At 55.4% G+C, this 18,223-nt stretch overlaps 2 protein-coding genes across 4 annotated transcripts; one reads left to right on the top strand and one right to left on the bottom strand.

Annotated features, from left to right (window-relative positions):
* Positions 1-1,183: 1,183 nt before the first annotated feature.
* On the top strand, positions 1,184-10,943 carry TMIE (transmembrane inner ear). Of its 3 annotated transcripts, XM_081286890.1 has the most exons (5): positions 1,986-2,068; positions 3,452-3,620; positions 5,842-5,959; positions 9,191-9,340; positions 9,635-10,943. In XM_081286890.1, the coding sequence occupies exons 2-5, from the start codon at positions 3,552-3,554 to the stop codon at positions 9,733-9,735; spliced, it is 438 nt and encodes a 145-aa protein (XP_081143016.1). In that variant the 5' UTR covers positions 1,986-2,068; positions 3,452-3,551; the 3' UTR covers positions 9,736-10,943. The 3 variants fall into 3 exon arrangements, with proteins under 3 accessions (XP_081143015.1, XP_081143016.1, XP_081143017.1); XM_081286889.1 differs by lacking the exon at positions 3,452-3,620 and having other exon boundaries at positions 1,184-2,068; positions 9,635-10,938; XM_081286891.1 differs by lacking the exons at positions 1,986-2,068; positions 3,452-3,620 and adding an exon at positions 3,776-4,115.
* A 1,208-nt stretch (positions 10,944-12,151) lies between these two features.
* Positions 12,152-16,717, bottom strand: PRSS50 (serine protease 50; the record flags this gene model as incomplete). The annotated part of the gene is made up of 6 exons (XM_081283220.1): positions 12,152-12,402; positions 12,840-13,045; positions 13,531-13,964; positions 14,783-15,146; positions 16,307-16,468; positions 16,546-16,717. 6 exons carry the CDS (start codon positions 16,715-16,717, stop codon positions 12,166-12,168), a joined length of 1,575 nt encoding a protein of 524 aa, XP_081139346.1. The 3' UTR covers positions 12,152-12,165.
* Between the last annotated feature and the right edge of the window lie 1,506 nt (positions 16,718-18,223).

Here is an 18,223-nt window from a genome sequence, read left to right as displayed (position 1 = left end):
CCCAAAAGCTTTGGAACAAAGGCTTATGAGATAACACACTGTGATAACACAGGTTCCAGACCCTGCAGAGAAGTGGAATCTACAAGGAACAGTGACATCTCTGGGAACAGCAGGACCACACATGATTGTATTCCTGTTCAGATTTCTTTACTGGCTTGCCCTACTTCCTGATGGACAGAGAAAACTGTTAACACCTCTCCCTGAACTGCAAATGCAAATGGGAACCCTGTAAACTGCAGAGAGCTGTGTGTCCCACCAAGGAGAGTGGATTCAGGAGTTCATGTCATCCTGCGATGGGTCTTGCCCTCCATATTTCACAGATGAGGAAACAGAGGCAGGGAAGAGTAATGGTTTGCCCAGTGCCACAGACAGGCTCACTTAATCCGGACCCAATTCAGCGTCTCTGAACCCATGCCCCAAGGGTGACCTCCTTGGCTGACTTTCCCTAGCCTGGCCTGTGGCTGATGGCCTGAAGAAGTGGGGGCCAGAGAGCTGTCACCAGTAATTTGGGCTTCAGAGGAATTCCTGTTTGTTTTGGCCAGGGTTTGCCTGATTTGGGTGGAGTAGCCCAGCCCACTCTGTCCCCCAGACTTTTCACCCATTGTTAAGGGTCTCCTCAATAGGTCCCCTGGGCCAGCTGTCCATTTTCCTGCCTGTCCTGTCATCTACAAGTCCTGATATACATATGTCTGCTGATATACATATCTCTGCTCCCTGCTGAAACTTGTCTTGGAGAATTGGAAACAACCAAAACATCCAAGCATTGGTTGAACCAGGAATTGTTTGGTTTTTATATGGTACACCATATAAGTGACAGCAATAACTCTAATACTAGCATCCTCCATCTATGGCACCCCTAGAGTGAAGCCCCAAGAGGCTCTGGGTGCACATAGTCCCCAGTTGTGAGGGCAGGCCTTGCTGAGGGGAACCAGCCCCCTCTCTCCCCTGGCCTAGGCAGGTCTGCACTGGTGTCCTTGATGATAAGAGATCTGAGCTGCTTCTCCTAGAACCAAGTAGGCAGGAGATAAATAGTAATGGAAAGAAAAAGGAGGAAGGGTGAGGAGGAATCTCCCCACTCCAGGACTCCCTACTCCTCTCCCCCAGGACTCCACAGCTCCTCAGAACCTCCCTCTACCACTGAGTTGTCAGGGCCCAGTGTGGGATCAGAACCAGAGTGCAGTGTGGGCTAACTTCAGTGGGGGGTCAAGGTCAAGGTTTAAAGTCAGAGTCAAGGATCTAGCTGGGGCAGAAGCTGTAAGTCAACCATGGTTAGACAATGGCCCTCCAGCCCTTCCAGGGGTAGCCCACCCTAACTTGTGGGATATAAGGTACTGATTCCTTCCAGAACCTTCCATTGCACCAGCAGCTGGTGGCTCTGACCATGCCATCCCCTGCTCTCCATTCTCTCCTCCAGCTCTGGTGTCCAGGGTGACCAGAGCTGCCTCTGGGCAGGAAGCCAGCCCAGAAAGCCCAGGACATCCCTGAGTGCCTGTCACCATGGCAACATGCCCGCTATGCCCCCCCTAACCCAAGTCCAGTATGGTTTTTTTTTTTTTTTCAAATCAAGAACGTCAGAATGGGAAGGGCCTAGTAGATCAGCAGATTCCTGTCCCTTCCCCTGTCCAGATGGAGAAACTGAGGCCAAATGGGAAAGGGAGGGAACACCTGTTGATTAAGGATGGGCTCCCAGCCTGTTCTCCTCCCTCTCCCCTTCCCCTACACCCGCCACCTCAGGGTCGGGTTGTGGGGTCTGGAGTCTGGTCTCCCCCTCCCTCCTCTCCCCTCCCCTTCACAATGACGGTGCCGGCTGCCGCCCAGGAACCTGATGCCGACGATGAATAAATGATGCCCGGGGTGGCCAGAGCTCGCCGCCAAGGTCCCCAAGCGCCGGCTGTCCAGGGGGCGGTCACCGGGCATCTCCGCGCTGCCACTCGCTCCCGGATCTGCAGCGGAGCACGCGCGGCGGGAGGAGATGGCGGGGCGGCGGCGAGACGCGGGGCCCCTCTGGGCGATGGGCGGCGCCGCGCTGGGCTTTTGCCTCTCGGGGGTCGCCGGGCAGCTGGTGGAGGTGAGGCACAGCATCGCGGAGGGCACGGGTGGCTGTCACCGTGCAGGGATGGGGTGCGGGGTGGTGATTTTATCCATCTCTCTTGCCCTAGGAGACCTGGCCTAATGGGTGGACAGCCCCACCCCGATGGCTGCCAGACTTTGAGGGAGACTCAGCCCTCACTCGGGGGCCCTGGTCTGACGGGAGGTCACTGGCCTCTGATTTCCTGAACATCAGTCTGATAGGGGAGTCTCACTCTAATCTGGGGGATTCCTAATCCAGCTGGGGACACAGCCCTGCCCAGTGTCACAGGGAACACAGCCCTATCTTCCCATCTGTGAACTCCTGGTGTGGGGGGGTGCATGCACCTGGCCCTAGGTTTCCTTGACCTCTAGTCTGGTGGGGCGATTCAGACCCTGAATTTAGGGTATTCTAAAGGAAACAGCCTCTGCTTTAGAGATCCTCCAGGGACTCTTGGGGGAGGCATAGGCTTGAGAAGGAGATGAAGGCATTCCAAGCTGGAGGGTGGTGGCAGCAGGATGAGGAGACCCTCTGTGAGCAGCCATGTACCACCCTAAGCTCAAGAAGGAAGGGGCAGGTAGTGCCCAGGAACTTGGGGATCAGACTGGGTCCTGGTGATAATGGGGAGCTACAGAAGGTTTTGAGGGAGAGCAGGTCATGATGAATTATGGTTTGGAAATAAATTAGAACATATTATGGGAGAGCTGAGAGCACTTGCTGAGATAGCCCAGGAAGAGGAAAGGGGATGGCTGGGGGTGGTTGGTTCAGGAGTCTGGCTGGAGTCTGCAGCCTCTCTGGTCTCCTCTGTACCCCATTCCTGCAGAGCTTGGAAGGGGAGCCAGAAAGGGAGATGGCAAAGCAGATCTAGAATTCTGGAGCTTGAGGCCAGATAGAGAAGACCCAAGATTAGGGAGAGCTAACTCATAGCCAGGGAGGAGGCTAGGGATGGAGCCTGTGCAGACGGGGAAGCCTGGAGGGGACAGAAAGATCAAACACCGGAGGCTGAGAGAGGCCCCTGGGGAAGGACCTGAGGAGGGTGTTAGGGGACAAGATGGGATAGGAAGGACAGGATAGGGATCTGAAAGGACCCGACCTGAATTGGATGATGGTGGGGGGGCATGGGGACAGAGATATGCACCCAGAGCAGCCTGTACCTGCTGCTGATTAGGAGGTATGACCAAGAAGCCTGCTAGAGTCGAGTGTCAGCTCCAGTGTCTCTGTAAGAGGAGCCAGGCTGGCTTGAGCTCCATAAAGCACACCAGGGCCCCTTATCAGCTACCCTAAAGCCCCAGTATCGAAATTGAGCTGGCCAGGGTACAGGCAGAAGGCTGGGGCAGGGCTCAAGTCAGTTCTGAAACAAGGACTCTTCTCCCCCACCTCTAGGAACTCTTCTAACCACTCATCAAAGGAAATTGCATTTGGAATCCATCTGCCTACAACCCAAGCAAAGCCTAGCCTATCCCTCCAGGGAAGCACTTGAGAGATGGGCAGGGCTGAAGTCTATGTCACCACCCACCCCAGCCCTGCAGGCATCACCTCATCAGGCTGGGAGGTGATGAGGGCCTTCAAGCTTCAATTCAGACCCTCAGTAGGGCTTGCCCTGTGGCGATGCCTGGCTATTACCTGCTACCCTCTGCCCAAGACCCCAGTGCAGAGAGTGTAAGCCCAGATCCACCCACATCAAGGCTGGGGTGAGGATATGTGGGAGTTGAGCTCTTCGCTGCCTTGACTCAGAATCTGGGAACTTGACTCTGGCCTTCTGGGTCCTCCAGTCATAGAGCCCAGCCAAGTCAACACATCAGACCTTAGATGCTGGGAACACTGCCATTGCCAAGACCCTGACCCTGATGCCACAGAGATGAGCCTGACCACACCCACACGTGCTCCAGCCACACACGTGCCCTGTACCCACACATGGTCTCCAATTCAAGCATGTGTCTGACCTCATACCTACATCCAGGGGATGATGTGGAGGCGTGGCATCTTCTTGTCATCTTTACCATCAGGTTAGGTAGAGACTTCTGGAACTACCCCACACCAATTACAGGTAGAGAAACTGAGGGCCAGAGGAAAGACAGCCCCCACCTCAGTTCAACCTGGCAAGGGAAAAAAAAAAAAACAACAGGGATCAGGTACAATCTCAGGCCCACAACCTCTGGGTTACCAGAGGATCACAGCCTGCTGATCCTCTCCAAGTGGCTCCCACCCATGCCAAAGGGTGGTGTTCATTAGGCGAGGGAGTACTTGGTTAATGGTAGGTGCCCAATCCACATTTGTGGTTGGGGTTGGGGGAAGAGTCGATGGGTGGTTGAGTGATAGATTGTCTTTCCTTCCCAGAGAACCCAAAGGGACTCCTCAAGTCTGTCTTTATTGGGTTAATCAGGGGACAATATATCACACAGATGTCCCAGAGTCCTCTCTCCCTCTAAGCCATGATCCTTACTCTTGCCCCTCAGCCAAACTGTTGGCAGAGATATGGTCATATATATCCCTTTCTAGTCGGGACAGGTTTTGCTCAGATTGCACAGGGCAGGGCTGTGTTCCCTGGTCACCCAGGACAGAGTCCTATCCCTTTAAGATGCCCAGAGCAGGGTCATCATTAGACACACTGGACAAGGTCATGCCCCCTTAAGATTACACCCAGGGCAGGGTCATATCCTGTAAACACACTGGACAAATTCATATCCCTCAAGACACCCAAGACAGGTCCATGTCCCCTAGACACAAAGGACAAGGTCACATCCCTCAAGACGTTCAGGGCAGGGCCATGTCTTCTAGATATCAAGGACAAAGTCATATCCCTTTAAAACACCCAAGAGAGAACCATGTCCCCTAGACACCCAGGACAAGGTCATGTACCCTCAAGACACCCAGGTGAGGGCCATATCCCCTAGACACACAGGACAAGGTTATGTCCCTTTAAGTCACCTAGGGCAGGGCCATGTCCCCTAGATACCCAGGACAAGATCATGTACCCTCAAGATACCCAGGGCAGGGTCATGTTCCTTAGACACCTGGAAAAGGATCACGTCCACCTGTACTCTGGGATAAGACTGTGTCCTCTAGAAACCCAGGGTAGGGTAGTGTCCCCTAGACCGTAGGGCAGTCATGTCCCCAGACCCTCGGTGCAGGGTGCTGTCACACTGAGAAGATGGGAGGTGACTGGCTGTATTCTGCTAAGCGGTGCTTACATCTTTTGGCCTCCAGGTGTCACTACTGCATTACAGACAATTTACATATCTAGTCCTGTCTGGTGAGCCTTCTGGTTAGTGACTCCCAGTAGCACAGGCAACTGTATGGGGACACCTAGTGGGGACCCTGGTGAGGTGGCAGAGCAGTAGAGAGCCCTGACTCAGCTCCACTGGGAAGACAGGAGAAGGAAGCCAATTCAAAGTGAAATACAGGCCTGGCCTAGGCTCTGGCCTTGGTCCTGAGACCCCAGCTGCCTGTGGGAGGCCTCCAGCTGGATAGTAGGAGGTGCCTGAAGAGGCCTTGAACCTGGCAAGGACAGGCTGGCTGCATTTGTTCCTTTAGGCCTTGGTTTCCCCAAGCATCAACCACCCTCCCACTCCAAGAGCCAGGCACCATAGCCTGGGACTCTGTTCAGTTGTTCTAAGTATGGAATTTCCCACGGTCTAAGGTATTGATGGTGAATATCTAAGACACCTGATTTTAGGGGCTTCTGATATGCATGGGCTGACACCTGGGCCTCTCTTGGCCCCATGCAGTCTATGACTTCTGCCTGGCTCACTCCTCTCTCTCCTGACCCGCAGCCCAGCACGGCACCCCCCAAGCCCAAACCACCCCCACTGACCAAGGAGACGGTGGTGTTCTGGGACATGCGCCTGTGGCACGTGGTGGGCATCTTTTCACTCTTCGTACTGTGCATCAGTGAGTAGCTGCTCCCTGCCCTCTCTACCACAGCACAGTAGGAGCACAGCTTCCCCTGCCCCAGCACCCCAGCCCCTCCAGCACCACCCCTCAGGCTCAGAGCAGCAATTCCGGGCAGTGCAAGCAAGCCAGGCACCCACAGGAGGCCCGGCGTGGTTTCTGGCACCTCCTGATCCACACAAAGTCCCCATGGAGGGCTGACGGGCCAGTGGTGACCCAAAGATTTCTGCTGGACCCAGGGAGGCAGCCACACAGCAATTACGATAATTACAGGGAGCTCCAGTGAATCGAGGACGTGTCATTTTCCCCTATGGCTGGCCTCCTGATGCTTTTCCTGCAGTTTGGCCAGCTTAAAGGGCCCACACCCAGGGGCCCCAGCAAGGCCAACCTCCACAAGAGGTTCCCCAGACGCCTAGCAGATGTGGATCCCAAACTTCAAATCCTGCCTGGTCAAATACCATTTCCCGGAATGACTCACACCCGCCCATCTCTAGTCAAAGCAGGAGACCCTTTCCTCTCCTGGGGTCTGGGCACTTCTTGATGCAAAGTCACAGCCAGAGAGGCTTGGCATGCTCCCTTCAGTCCTTCTCCTGGAATGAGGGTCTGGAACTTGGGAAGGTGGGCAGCAAATTGCATGAAATGCAGGCCAGGTGGGAGAGTGTGCCAGGCACAAAGCAGAATCTGACAGAGGTTCCCAAAGAGCCGATGCATGGGGTAGCAGGTATTTGCAAACAGTAGAGGGAGAGGAAGCCCCCTCCCCCTGCAGACTCATAGAGGAGGGTCCTCTGAGTTGCAGACCAGAGGGAGGCCTGGTGGGTGTTTGCCAGGTGGAACAGCTGGAAAGGCATTCCATGCAGAGGAGATGGTATGAGCAGAGGCTTGTGGAAGCATGGACCCATGCCGGGTCTCAGATAACCCCTATGGGACATCTACTGAGTGCACCCTGGGTGAAGAGACTAAAGCTGCATTTAAGTTCTAGTCAGAGCTTTCCCCAAAGGAGGTCTCTGGAGGGCAGGAGACCATGGAGAGCCCATCCAGATGTGAGGGGCTTCGAGGAAGGCATGACATCTGATTTGCATCTGCTTCTCCTGGCACCAAAATTACCCTCCCGAGAGCAAATATTCTTTCCTCCCTGATCTGAGCAAGCGGCTGCATGTTGCTCCCAGCTGGGCTGAGGATCAGTCAGGCAGCTTAGTAGAGACACCATAGACCAACAGGTGTGCCTGCAGCCTGAGCCCAGGTATCCAGAGAGGGAGACCAAACTTAGCACAAAGAGGCATCTGCCTTGAGGAGGCCCAGGAACAGTAGGTGCAGGTGGAGGGAGCCGCTCTGGGATGCCCCAGAGGGCAGGATAAGAGAACTGTGGAGCCTGGTGAAAAGAAAGTTGTGCAACATCACACTCAAAGAGGCACTAGGACATCAACCACACAGATATCCCCCCCCCCCCGCCAAGCCCAGGTCCTAGAAAGGGTGAGGGAGAGTCCCGAAGGCCCCTGAGCAGAAGATCAGCACATGTTACCCTCCGCTATATAGCTCTCGTGAGTGGTGAGGAAATATCTTCCCTGCTTTCTAGTCTCCTTAGGCCCAGGCAGCTGTTAATGGAGCATGACCTCTAGAACCCCAGAGGGAGAGAGGGTTCTCCCTAGCCCCTAAAATTGTATCCCAAATCCCTGCCTGGGCCCTGGAACTCAACCCAGAGTTCTTCTTCTTTTAAGAGAAGCACCAGACCCAAGCTGGGTGGGGCAGGCCTGGAGAGAAGAGCAGGGTGTGAGGTCCACTTGCCTGCCAGCAACTGGCTGCCAAGTTCCCTCTGAAGCCCCGGCTCCCAGAGCCTGGAACCAGCCTCCATGGAGCCAGAGTGGGGTTGGTCCTGAGGGGTGCCTGGTGGGGTGGCTAGGAAAGGTAGACCAAGCCAGTAGAGTTAAGATGGGGAACCAACAGAGCATGCCCAAAGGGGTCTGAAGAAGACAAGAGCATGGCTCTTTGGGTAGCTCTTTGGGTAAAAAAGTTCTGCTGTCTGCTCAGGTCTACCCATGGAGACCCACTGAGGAGGCCCTCATGCCACAGTTCCTCACCTCCAGTGTATGCCTGGATATTATTGAGCCCCCAATCCATTCATTCAGGAGCCCAGTCCTGTCCCCAGAAACAGACTTTAGGACCATCCCATTTGTTCATCCATTTTGGTTTTTTCCTCTCTCATTCTGTGAGGCTGGGTGAGACCAGCGAGACCACAATATTTAGCTGAAGGGACACTGCCTTGGTTGCACAAGATGACCCCAGAAGGTATTCCAGCCCAGGTTACATAGGTCTGATCCATTTCTCCAAAATGGGCCTGGCTTGTCCTGCCTGGGCCCTTCTATCCCACCCCCACCCCCAGGAGTCTGCCAGGAAGTTCTGTCTGGTCATCTGATTTATAATAGGAACCATTTCCATCCCCTCCCCTGGGGCTGGGGCCAAGGTGGTCAGACTGTGGGGGCCTTACAAAAATAAACTCAGTCCAGCTAGGTCCTGGCAGCCCTCGCCTGCCCTGCCCATCACTAGACAGGCCAGCTCCATGCCCTGACCCAACTGGCGTGGGTGCAGCTGCCCTCAGCCGGAAAACCACTCCTGGAATAACTTGGTCTAAGGTGAACGCCCTGGGCAGGGTCTGGGCCCTCTTACCAGTTCCCTTTCCAGCCAGCAGGGGCCCCACTTCTCCTCAGCGAGGCTGAGGAGGACGCAGCCATGTCCTCAGTGTCTGAGAGAATTCTGGCTCGGCTCTCAGAAGCCTGGGGAGGAAAACCTAGTAGGCACAGGAGGCAGCCCCAAGGCCTGGGATGCAGAGGCAGGATGGGCCATGGCTTGAGTCTCCGTGTAGCCCTGACTTCTCTTCAGCACTCTGTCTAGCCAGAAAGACCCCCAGAACAGACCAACTGCGTAATTTATGGGATCAATACAAAATGAAGTAGCCAAAGCTTCTTGTTCAAAAGTTAAGAATTTGCCGATAGAGCATCAAGCCAAGCATGGGCATTTCTAAGCATGGGCCTCATGTAACTGCATGAAGTCAGCTCTGCTCTGGAGGCCACCTGGGAACCCTGGGCTCTACTGGGCTATTATCATGACGCTGAGCCTCCTGCTAGAGTCTCCTGGGTTAAGACAAGCAAAGGTAGATGGAGGCTGGCCAAAGTTTGGGTACCCCTCTTGGACGTCTGAGGCTCCGCCCCCACCAGGCCTGTTCTCTCCTCCCTACAGTTATCACCTTGTGCTGTGTCTTCAATTGCCGTGTACCACGGACCCGGAAGGAGATTGAAGCCAGGTACCTGCAGCGAAAGGCAGCCAAGATGTACACGGACAAGCTGGAGACGGTGCCGCCCCTCAATGAGCTCACAGAAATCCCTGGAGGTGAGTAGGCCCCAGCCCAGGCCCAGTTGCTACCCCCATCTCCTCAGTGCTCCTGCCTGGAGTCACCCTGACTTCCCTCCACCCACAGTAGGCTCAGGGAGGGGGAGCTGCCCTCTCCCAGAGCACAGAAATTGTTCAGATTGAGATGACTAAAACAAAGAGACCATTCCACAACAGGAGAGGTTCCAAAGGAAGAAGGAAGGACAGGGTGGGGGGAAGGAGGCCCTGGCCCTTCTTCTCAAAGGCGCCCAAGGCCTGGCCTCCCACTGCCACCCCACCTGTTCCCACCTACAGAGGAGAAGAAAAAGAAGAAGAAGGACAGTGTGGACACAGTGGCCATCAAGGTCGAGGAGGATGAGAAGAAAGAGGCCAAGAAGAAGAAAGGAGAGAAATGAGGAGGGTATCCTGGCAGGCCTTGGAGCGCATGCCCAAGTCAGGACCCCTGCATCTTAAAACGCGGAGCTCATACATGGACCACAGAGTCTGTGATCAGATGGGGAAGCTGAGGTCATGGCCACATTCTCATGGCCCAACAGGAGCAGGGATGAGACAACACAGGTGTGGGAACTCCCATCCTGCAGTCCACTCCTTTTCCCCCATCCACAGGGGCACTCTCAGTGGGCTACTGTCCTGCAGATGCAGAGTGGCCTCACTGCTCTCTTTACCTAGCCTGGCCTTTGTCCCCACCCTTTCTGCCAGGGGTAGCGGTGGCTATGAAGAAGTAAAGGGACGTGAGGTTTATTTCCAGGAGGGGACAGCTGAACTGAATGGGTGGGGGAGTGGCTGACTGAGGGCAGGGGGTGGCACTACTGGGGGAGGTGCAGAGCCAGGCAGCAGCCTCCGGGCAAGCAAACTGCCCCAAGCCCGGTAGGGTCCTGACCTGGGGGACTTAGGTGGCCCAGAAGCAGAACCACCCCAGCCCAGCAGATACCAACCTCAGGACCATGGGATCCACTGGTTTTCCACGTGATGGAAATGAGGCTGTTAAGAGGCTCCGTGAAGCCCAGGGGTTCAGCCCCCTCCAGGCTGGGGACTGCAGGGTGGGACAGAGGTGCAGGGGGCTGACTGAGGCCAGTGGGCCAGAGAGCAGGGAAGAAAGCTGGAGCCTCAGCCTAGGGAACCAGGGAACCTGTGAGAAGACCAAGTGGACACTAAGCTATTGTGGGACCCCTTCTTTGCCTATCCATGGTAGGAGGTTTGGGGGCCCCAGGCAATCACAACGAGGTATAACCAGCCTTCCATCTGCCGAGTAGAGCAGCACCCAGCCTCCTCTTTGACCTCGCCCCACTAGAGGAAACATCTCTGACCAGAACACAAGGACCCAAACACCACCTGAGGACTAACTCCTGGGGAAGAGGAGGCACAGATGGCAGCAAACATCAGACTGAGGCTCTCAGAGATGAGCCTGGAGACTAAGGAGACACCCGAGGAGGTTTTGGAGCTGGGCAGCCTGCAGAGAAAGCAGACAGCAGCGATCTGTAAATAAAGCTAAGCGCCTTCTCAGTTGCAGGCTGGCACACTGCCTCCTTCGACGGCCCCTCAGGAGGCCCCTTCCGTGGGGCACCTATGCAGAGGGTGAAAATAGTAGATGGCTCAGGCCAGGCTGAAGTTCCTCCTTAACCCTTCTCCCAGACTGAATCAAGGTGAGATAAAGATGGCCCAGAGGCCAAGGGGGAAGCTGCAGCCACCCAAGCCCACCCCCTTGGGACTGGTGAGGGGAGGTGTTTGCTCCGCCAGGTGCTGGGTTGACAAGGATGCCCCAGTGCTGCTCCACTACACCCTCAGGGCTTTCAATAGGCCTCTGATGGTCTGAGCTTATGCTAGAGAGTCACAGGTCCACGCTCCTGGTCTGGACCAGGTCATCATCCTACAAGGAGGAGAGCAATCCAGGCTGATACAAGTAAGGTGCATGGGGTCTCAGGAGCAGTGAGGGGACAGAGATGGCAGAAGGCTCCCGGGAAGCTGAGCACTCTGCCACCAGATGGCTACATTTAGCTAGCCTCTGCCTTCAGGGCTCAGCTTGTGGGCTTCTCATACATAGGGCTAGCAATGGTCATTCTCCTCATATGGGCCAGGCTGCCCCTGTATGGCAAGGCAATGGAAATCCAGAGGCAGGCATCACTCAAAGTCCCACAGAGCAGCAGCTGGTGAAGCCTGGGGGTCGTGCATTAGCCCTATCTCTGACCTGGGCCTTCTGCCAATCCTTTATGAAAAGGCATGGCATGCTGAAGGGGATAACATCTGATCCCATGGGCACTGGCCCCTGTCTCGAGGCAGGGGACAGGGCTGGAGGGTCAATGCACTATGGGTCTTTAGAACAATGTAAGGGTGTGTTTGGCCAGAAAACAGCCAAAGCCAAGGAGAGCCTGACTCCCACTGCTGTATCACAGGATGAACACCTTCACCTCCAGCCCAGGCAGAGATGCACCCTCACACTAGAGGGGGTACCTAAAGCCCAGTTTTAGCCTGGGCAATGCATTTTTAGGCTTTCCATTGTTTAACCCCAATATCACTGCTCCTGCCCACTTTCTTCGGGGCCACCCTCAAACCTTGGAAGGCAGATCCCTGCGGGCTCTGCACTTGTCAGTACCAATTTCCCAGAGTCTTCAACCCCATACCATCCAGCCCACCTGTGTCCCACTAGAGCAGGCGCAAGATAAGGCCCTCGGAGGCCAGGGAAGAAGAGACATGGAAAAGTGTTTAATAGAGCACCTGTCTCTACTCCACCTTGGGGACTGACAGCTGCACCTGTCCAGGACATTGGGGACATAGAGGGGAGGAAGGGGGCTGGGTGAGGGGGGTGCACCCAGGGGAGCCACGGAGTGTCACAGAGTGGCAAGGAGGCTGAGGGGCAGTGGCAGAACCAGCAGCAGGGCTCTGGAAGGGGCGGGCAGGGCCAGGGACTTCCCCATGAGGCTGTCCCAGATCCAGGCCTGGTAGGCGGAGACTTTCAGGAAGATGGGTGGGGCCTCGCTCTTATTGCAGCCGGGGCCCCAGCTCGTCATTCCCACCAGGTACCACGTGCCCTCCAAAGAGCAGACCAAGGGTTCGCCAGTTGTCTCCTGCAGGGAGGAGTAGAAGGGGGAAGTAAAAAGGGTCAGGGAGGCCAGGCAATGATTGAGAGAGACGGGACCCAGCTCTGGGTCTCGCATACCAGGTCCTCTCCTCAGCCCCCACCAGTGCAACACAGCTGAGAAGTGTTCCAGACTGAGGAACCCTCCTCAAAGGTTTTCATCCCTCACCTCTTAAACACCTGCTATCCACCTCCCCACTCCCCACCCCCTTCTCTCATCTCCATCCCCATCGACCAGGTCCTCCATCTCCATCCTCCACCTGTCCTCCATCCCCCTCCCCCCTACCATCTTCTCATACCCCTTCCCTTCTCCCTGATCACCCTTCCCCTCCTCTCTCTTCTCTGTGCCCCTCAGGTCCTGCCCCCCAACCCCAAGCCTCCTGCCAGTGCCCCTGGGGAGGTTGAGCAAGGGGCAGAGGTGCTCACATAGCAGAAATTCTCTCTGCTGCCATCCTTGACACAAATCATCTGGGAGTTGATGATTTGAACCAGAGAGGGGATTCTGGAGAAGCTGTGGTAGAAGGCATCGCACTCCTTGCTGTTCAGAATGACAACTTCCTTCTCCTGAATTGTCTGGAACTGGGGCCCCGAACCTGTGGGACAGGCCGCTTTCAGGCTGGGTTGCTTTGTTGCTGCCCATTACAACCAGCTCTGTCTCCATCCTCTCTTGGCTCCTTCCCATCCCTTCCCCCTAGTCTTTTCTGTTTGGCACACAGTAGGCACTGAGATTTCCCTGGGCACAGCCCAGCTGCCCCTCTAGCTAGCACTTCCCAAGAGTAGCCAGACCCAGAGACCCTGGAACAGGCTGATCCCACAATCTGGCCTGGCTCCCTGCAGAATCCAGCCCAAGTCCATTAAGAAAGTTCTGTTTACTTTCTGAAATAGAAAAGAACTAGGCCTGAGGGTTCAAAGGCAAACAGCATCCATTGAGGCCCAAGTGGCGGTGATACATTCACTGCCTAGACTCTCAAAGGGGAAGGACACATCAGAAATGAGAACCCAAAGGAAAGTCCCTGGGGCAGTGGGCTCCTTTGAGAAGGTGCCCAAGAAATGTTCATCTGTGGTCTGTACCCAGGTCCTCTCTCACACCCCACCATGGTCTAGGGAGCTGACTCACCATTAGCCTGGGGAGAGCCCCAGCCCGTCACAGTGCAGAGGGAACTTTCCTCCAGCGCATAGTCCAGGCCAGGCAGGCAGATGGGCCTGACATACTTGTTGTACTTGAGCTTCTTCTGAAGCTTGAGGAGGCCAATGTTGTTAGCTTGGCCAATCCAGGACCAGTACCGCTTGGACCGGAACCTTCTGTGCACAATGACCTGGAGCACCAGGATGTTGGAGCTACTGGGCGCAATCTGGTCAATCCACGGACTCCCCACCATCACTGTATAGTTATCATGCCTACAGGAACCATGAAGGGAGCCTGCCATCAGCTCCAGGTACCAGCCCCAGCCTCTAGCCCTGCCACTCTTGCCTTCTGAGCAAATCCAGGCAGGCTGCACACCTGCTTTGAGCCCCCTGAGACCACTCCTCACAACAGATATGAGGAAGGTACTGGGAACATTTTATGGAAGAGAAAACAGGCCCAAAGAAGCCCAGTGATTTGATCAAGGCTGCCCAGCCTAGAAGTGGTAGAGCTGGGATGTGGACCCCGTTTTCTCTGCTTCCAGACTCTGAACTCTTTCCAATACCTATACTGCAGCCTGGCAGGTGACACAGACCCTGTGTAACTGGCTTGGCTTGGCTCCAGGCTGCCTTCTCTGGCACACCCCTTGGAGTCCCTATGATGACCCTGAGACCTGGAGCACGTGTGTCCACTGGTCAGTCTTCACAGAATAGATGGTACCCCCAGGCTGCTCTCCTGGTCCCAGGACCCCAACATACCCACTCTTTCGTCTCCATACCAGCCACACTCCCCTGTGAGTATCTATCCCCTTGCCTGTCTTCCCACTAACTGGGAGGAATGATTCATCGCCTCTCTGCCTCCAGGGCCTGGCTCAGAGGAGTGTCCACTGGTTGATGGAAGGGAGGATCGAACAAGTGGGAGCAAATTGTGGGGGGTGAAAGACCTAGGACCTTCTTCCCATGGAGGAGAGGTAGGAAGCCAGAAAAATGGCCCCTGAGCCTCTATTCCCTGAGGAATGACTGTACAGGAATAAGGGCCCAGGTGAGGGGACACTCCAAAGACTGGCCCCTAGAAAAGATTCTGCAGGACTCAACCCTCACTTGATTGGAACCAGGGTGAGTGAGGGTGAGGCTGGAACTGTGGGTTCCACAAAGAACACTGTCCCCACTAACAAACTGACCAGGCAGATGACCAGGTCCCCAGCACTCCAGTGCCTCTCGACCCACCCGCCTGGGCCCCAACTCACTGAGTCAGGCAGTGGGCCACGGCCAGGACCCATCGGGAGGCAATGAGGGTGCCCGAACAGACATGTATACCATTGGCCCTCACACTGACCATCCATGGCCACCGCCGAGTCATGGCCTCTGGGTCCCTGAGGGTGGGGTCCTGTTCATAGGAGAAGCCACAGACTGAGGAGAAAGAGAGAGCCTGATGAGGAATAGACTTCCCAGCCCCAGCCCGTGCACCTGCCCTCCCCACCACCTCCCCAGGCTCTGACCCACAGTTCTCCTTTTCATATCTCACCTTGGAATAAATGCTATCCATGACGGACTGGGTCTCCAGCCTCAGTACTGCCCAGTTAACCCTCTTCCTGTTCCCGTAGCCAGGTCCTAGAGCACCCCAGCCAACCAGCCTGTTGTACCTCTCAGCCCCAGGCAAATCCTTCAAAATTTATTTGTGTTTCTGCCCACCTTCACCCTTCCTCTACTTTGGCCAAGATGAACCCTCTTCCCTTCTCTGGGGACCCCCTGTTGTGATTCATCCAAAGAAAGGTGAGTAATCCAACAGAAAAACAGGCAGTGTGCATGAAGAGGCACAGCCTGAGGAGCAAAGCCCAGGGGTACAGGAGCACAGGAGCTGCTCAGCCTCTTGATGCCCAAGGAAATGCAGACTGAAGGCACAATGAGGTTCTGCTCACTGCACATGCGCCTGGCAAAAATTAGATATCTGAAACGTTGAGTGTCCCTCAGGATCATTTCCCTAGAATGCTCCCCTACTGCAGGTGGGAGAGCCAATTGCTGCAGCTTATACTTTGGAAAAGTTGTTTTGTTTTAAATTGAAATGAACATATCCAGCATCCAGGAGTCCCACTCCAAATAGATCAGTGGATTGTGAAATCAAGGTAAATGGGCCAGGACCAGCATTTTTATTAAATATGATTTATTTGCAGCACTGGGGATGGAACCCAGGGCTTTGCACATGCTAGTCAAGGCTGCTCCACTGAGTTCCACCCCCCAGTCCTGAGCAGCATTCCTAAAGGATAACACAGGAAAATGACTGTGGGCATGCACTGGACAGAATACTGCATGGTCTCTTTTGGGAGACTTTCTGAGGTGGTTGAAGTGAATGCTCTTAGCCCCAGTTTAAGTATTTCACACATTGTTCTCAGCTAAAGACCACTGCTCAGGGGAACATCTACACGCGTGTCCTGGGACTCCACGGGAAGGCTCACACAGTTCCCCGACCCAAGCTGTGCTTGCAGGCCACTGAGGTCCAGGCTGGGAGCCCAAGTCAGGGTCAGGCTGGGACAGGACTTGGAGCAAGGGTGGGCACCTGCCCCACAGCCAGCTGGTGGCATGGAACCTGGGTGCCTTGCCCCACAGCACCAGCAGGGAGACCTGTGAGGACAGGACCAAAGGTTTGGCCACAGTACTTTCTCAACAAATACTTGCGGAGGAGGTCATTCTGCTCCACTCCTCCTGGTCTCTTCCTCCCCTGTCCCTTGGGCCCCATGGGCCAAAGTTGACCAGCGGGAGCGCACAGTACTCACTCGGCGGCAGCACCTGGGGTTGGGTGCTGGAAGCCGTCGTGCTCTGCGGTGGAAGTTGAGACACGTTCGTGGGGTTGGGGGTGCTGGAGGTGCTGGGGGTGCCCGGGTCGCTCAAGGCACTGGAGAATGGCGCCCCTGGCGGCTCCTCTGCACGTGAGCAGCCTGCGGGGGGAGAGCGGGTGAGAGGCGGCAGGGCGGCCCGCGGCCCGGGGAGCCAGGGGAGACGGAGGTCCCCTCACCCGCCAGTTGCGGCGACAGCAGCTGAAGCAGCAGGAGCAGGAGCAGCGCGCGGAGGTCCTGGGGTTCCTGACAGCCCGCCGCCGTCCACCACCAGGGCTGCATCCCGGATGGCAGCGACGCTCCACGGGCTCCTCTTGCGATGGCGCCCCCAGTCGGCTCGGCAGACACCATCCCCGCGCCGCGACGCACCCCAGGGATCCCTGCCCTGGCTCCCAGTTTTCACCTCCGCCCTCCTCAGACCCTCGCCTGCCTTCCTTGCAGTGCTAGGTTAGAGTCACTCCACCTGACTTCTTGGTGTCCATTGAGATAGAATGCACATCCCTGGGGGTGGCGTCCAGAAGCTCCAAAAGTCTACTTTCCCTCCTGCCTGGTAATTAATTGCAGGGGGCCTTTGCCCTAGGGCAGCACGATTAAGCAGATCCATATGGTTTAAATAGTGATTTTTAAACTGCATCCTTTTTAGCAACTCTTATCTCCTCAGCAAGACTCCTACTTCACAGATTCACCTGTAGAGGAAAGTGACCCAAGTAAAGAGTCCTTCCACAGAAGAGTGACTTTGGCCATTAGATCACAGTGGGAGCACCGTCACTTTGTTGGAATCTGGTAAAGGTTTGGTGGTTCAGTGATGCAGATGGGTAATACCTTTTAAGTAATGCTGGGGATCCCAGAAGCTTTGGTTCAAAGCTATGGGGAAACTCCAGACTAATAGAAGACAAGGTGAAAGCTTGGACTTTCAAGCCAGGACTTTCTACATGTGTCAGGGCCTGCAGACATGGGAGGCACCTGAGCAGCCCGTGCATTGTTCCTGAGGTAGGATAGAAGATCTAAGGACAAGTAGAAAGGGAAGGAAAGAGGGACCGTAGCTTTAAATCTAAAAGCCCCATGAACACCCACCTTCACTCCCCAGGCCTATGCCTCTATTCACATGTCCTGAAATTCCTTTCTATGCTATAAGTCAAGAACCTGTCAGGGCTGAGTGAGGTCCCTTTTTCCCTTCTGGAGACCTCCTCGGATCCCACACTGGTGACACTTCAATCTGAAAAGACAGCGAATGCCCTCTGGTTCCCTGAGGGGAAAGGTGGCTGGCTATTCTGCATGTGAGGCCAGCAGGGTTTGAAGGGCCCCTGCTACCCCACAGGGCACAGGGCTCTCTCCTCTCCTGCTGGCTAGTTTGAGCCAGTTTCCTGCTCTCTGGAGTCTGATGGAGGTTGCTGAAGCAGCTCAGAAACGCACACAATCACTTAACATATTCATCCTACCACACACTCTTCTGTCATCACCCACCCCTGCCAGGGAGGGAGGACCTGGTCAGGTTGTGCAGACCTGTAGGGGGACATAAGGAGTGGGAGAGGCCGGTGGGTTCCAGAGCACTGTCCACAAGCACAGGGGTGTGATCTGGCCACTGTTTCTGGGGAAGAAGCCAGCCTTCATAGGAAGGCCTAAGAGAAAATTCTTCCTATTGACCCAGGGGAGGGCCTCAGGATGGAGGGGTGCTGGGGTGACTAAGCAGTGGTTCCGGCTCCTATGTGGCAGAGGAGGAAACTGCAGCCAAAAGAGGGGAACCATCATGCCAAAGTCACACATTCCAGCATAAGACAGACACGGGATGAGGCTTTCAGGAAAGGCACAGTTTGATAGAGGACAACCAGGCCTGCTACTGGTGAGGAAGGTTCTAGA

Source organism: Spermophilus citellus (assembly GCF_964194105.1).
Source record: "Spermophilus citellus genome assembly, chromosome: 3".
Classification (NCBI taxonomy): Eukaryota; Metazoa; Chordata; class Mammalia; order Rodentia; family Sciuridae; genus Spermophilus; species Spermophilus citellus.
The sequence above is the reverse complement of the archived record's forward strand: the minus strand, read 5'-3'. Positions and strand labels throughout refer to the sequence as shown.

Bases quoted from the DNA above. Each gene is read 5' to 3' on its own strand.
- TMIE (XM_081286889.1), top strand. From the start codon at position 1,973: ATGGCGGGGCGGCGGCGAGACGCGGGGCCCCTCTGGGCGATGGGCGGC. The intron at 5,960-9,190 runs GTGAGTAGCTGC...TCCTCCCTACAG, and splicing joins ACTCTTCGTACTGTGCATCA to TTATCACCTTGTGCTGTGTC. The intron at 9,341-9,634 runs GTGAGTAGGCCC...TCCCACCTACAG, and splicing joins GCTCACAGAAATCCCTGGAG to AGGAGAAGAAAAAGAAGAAG.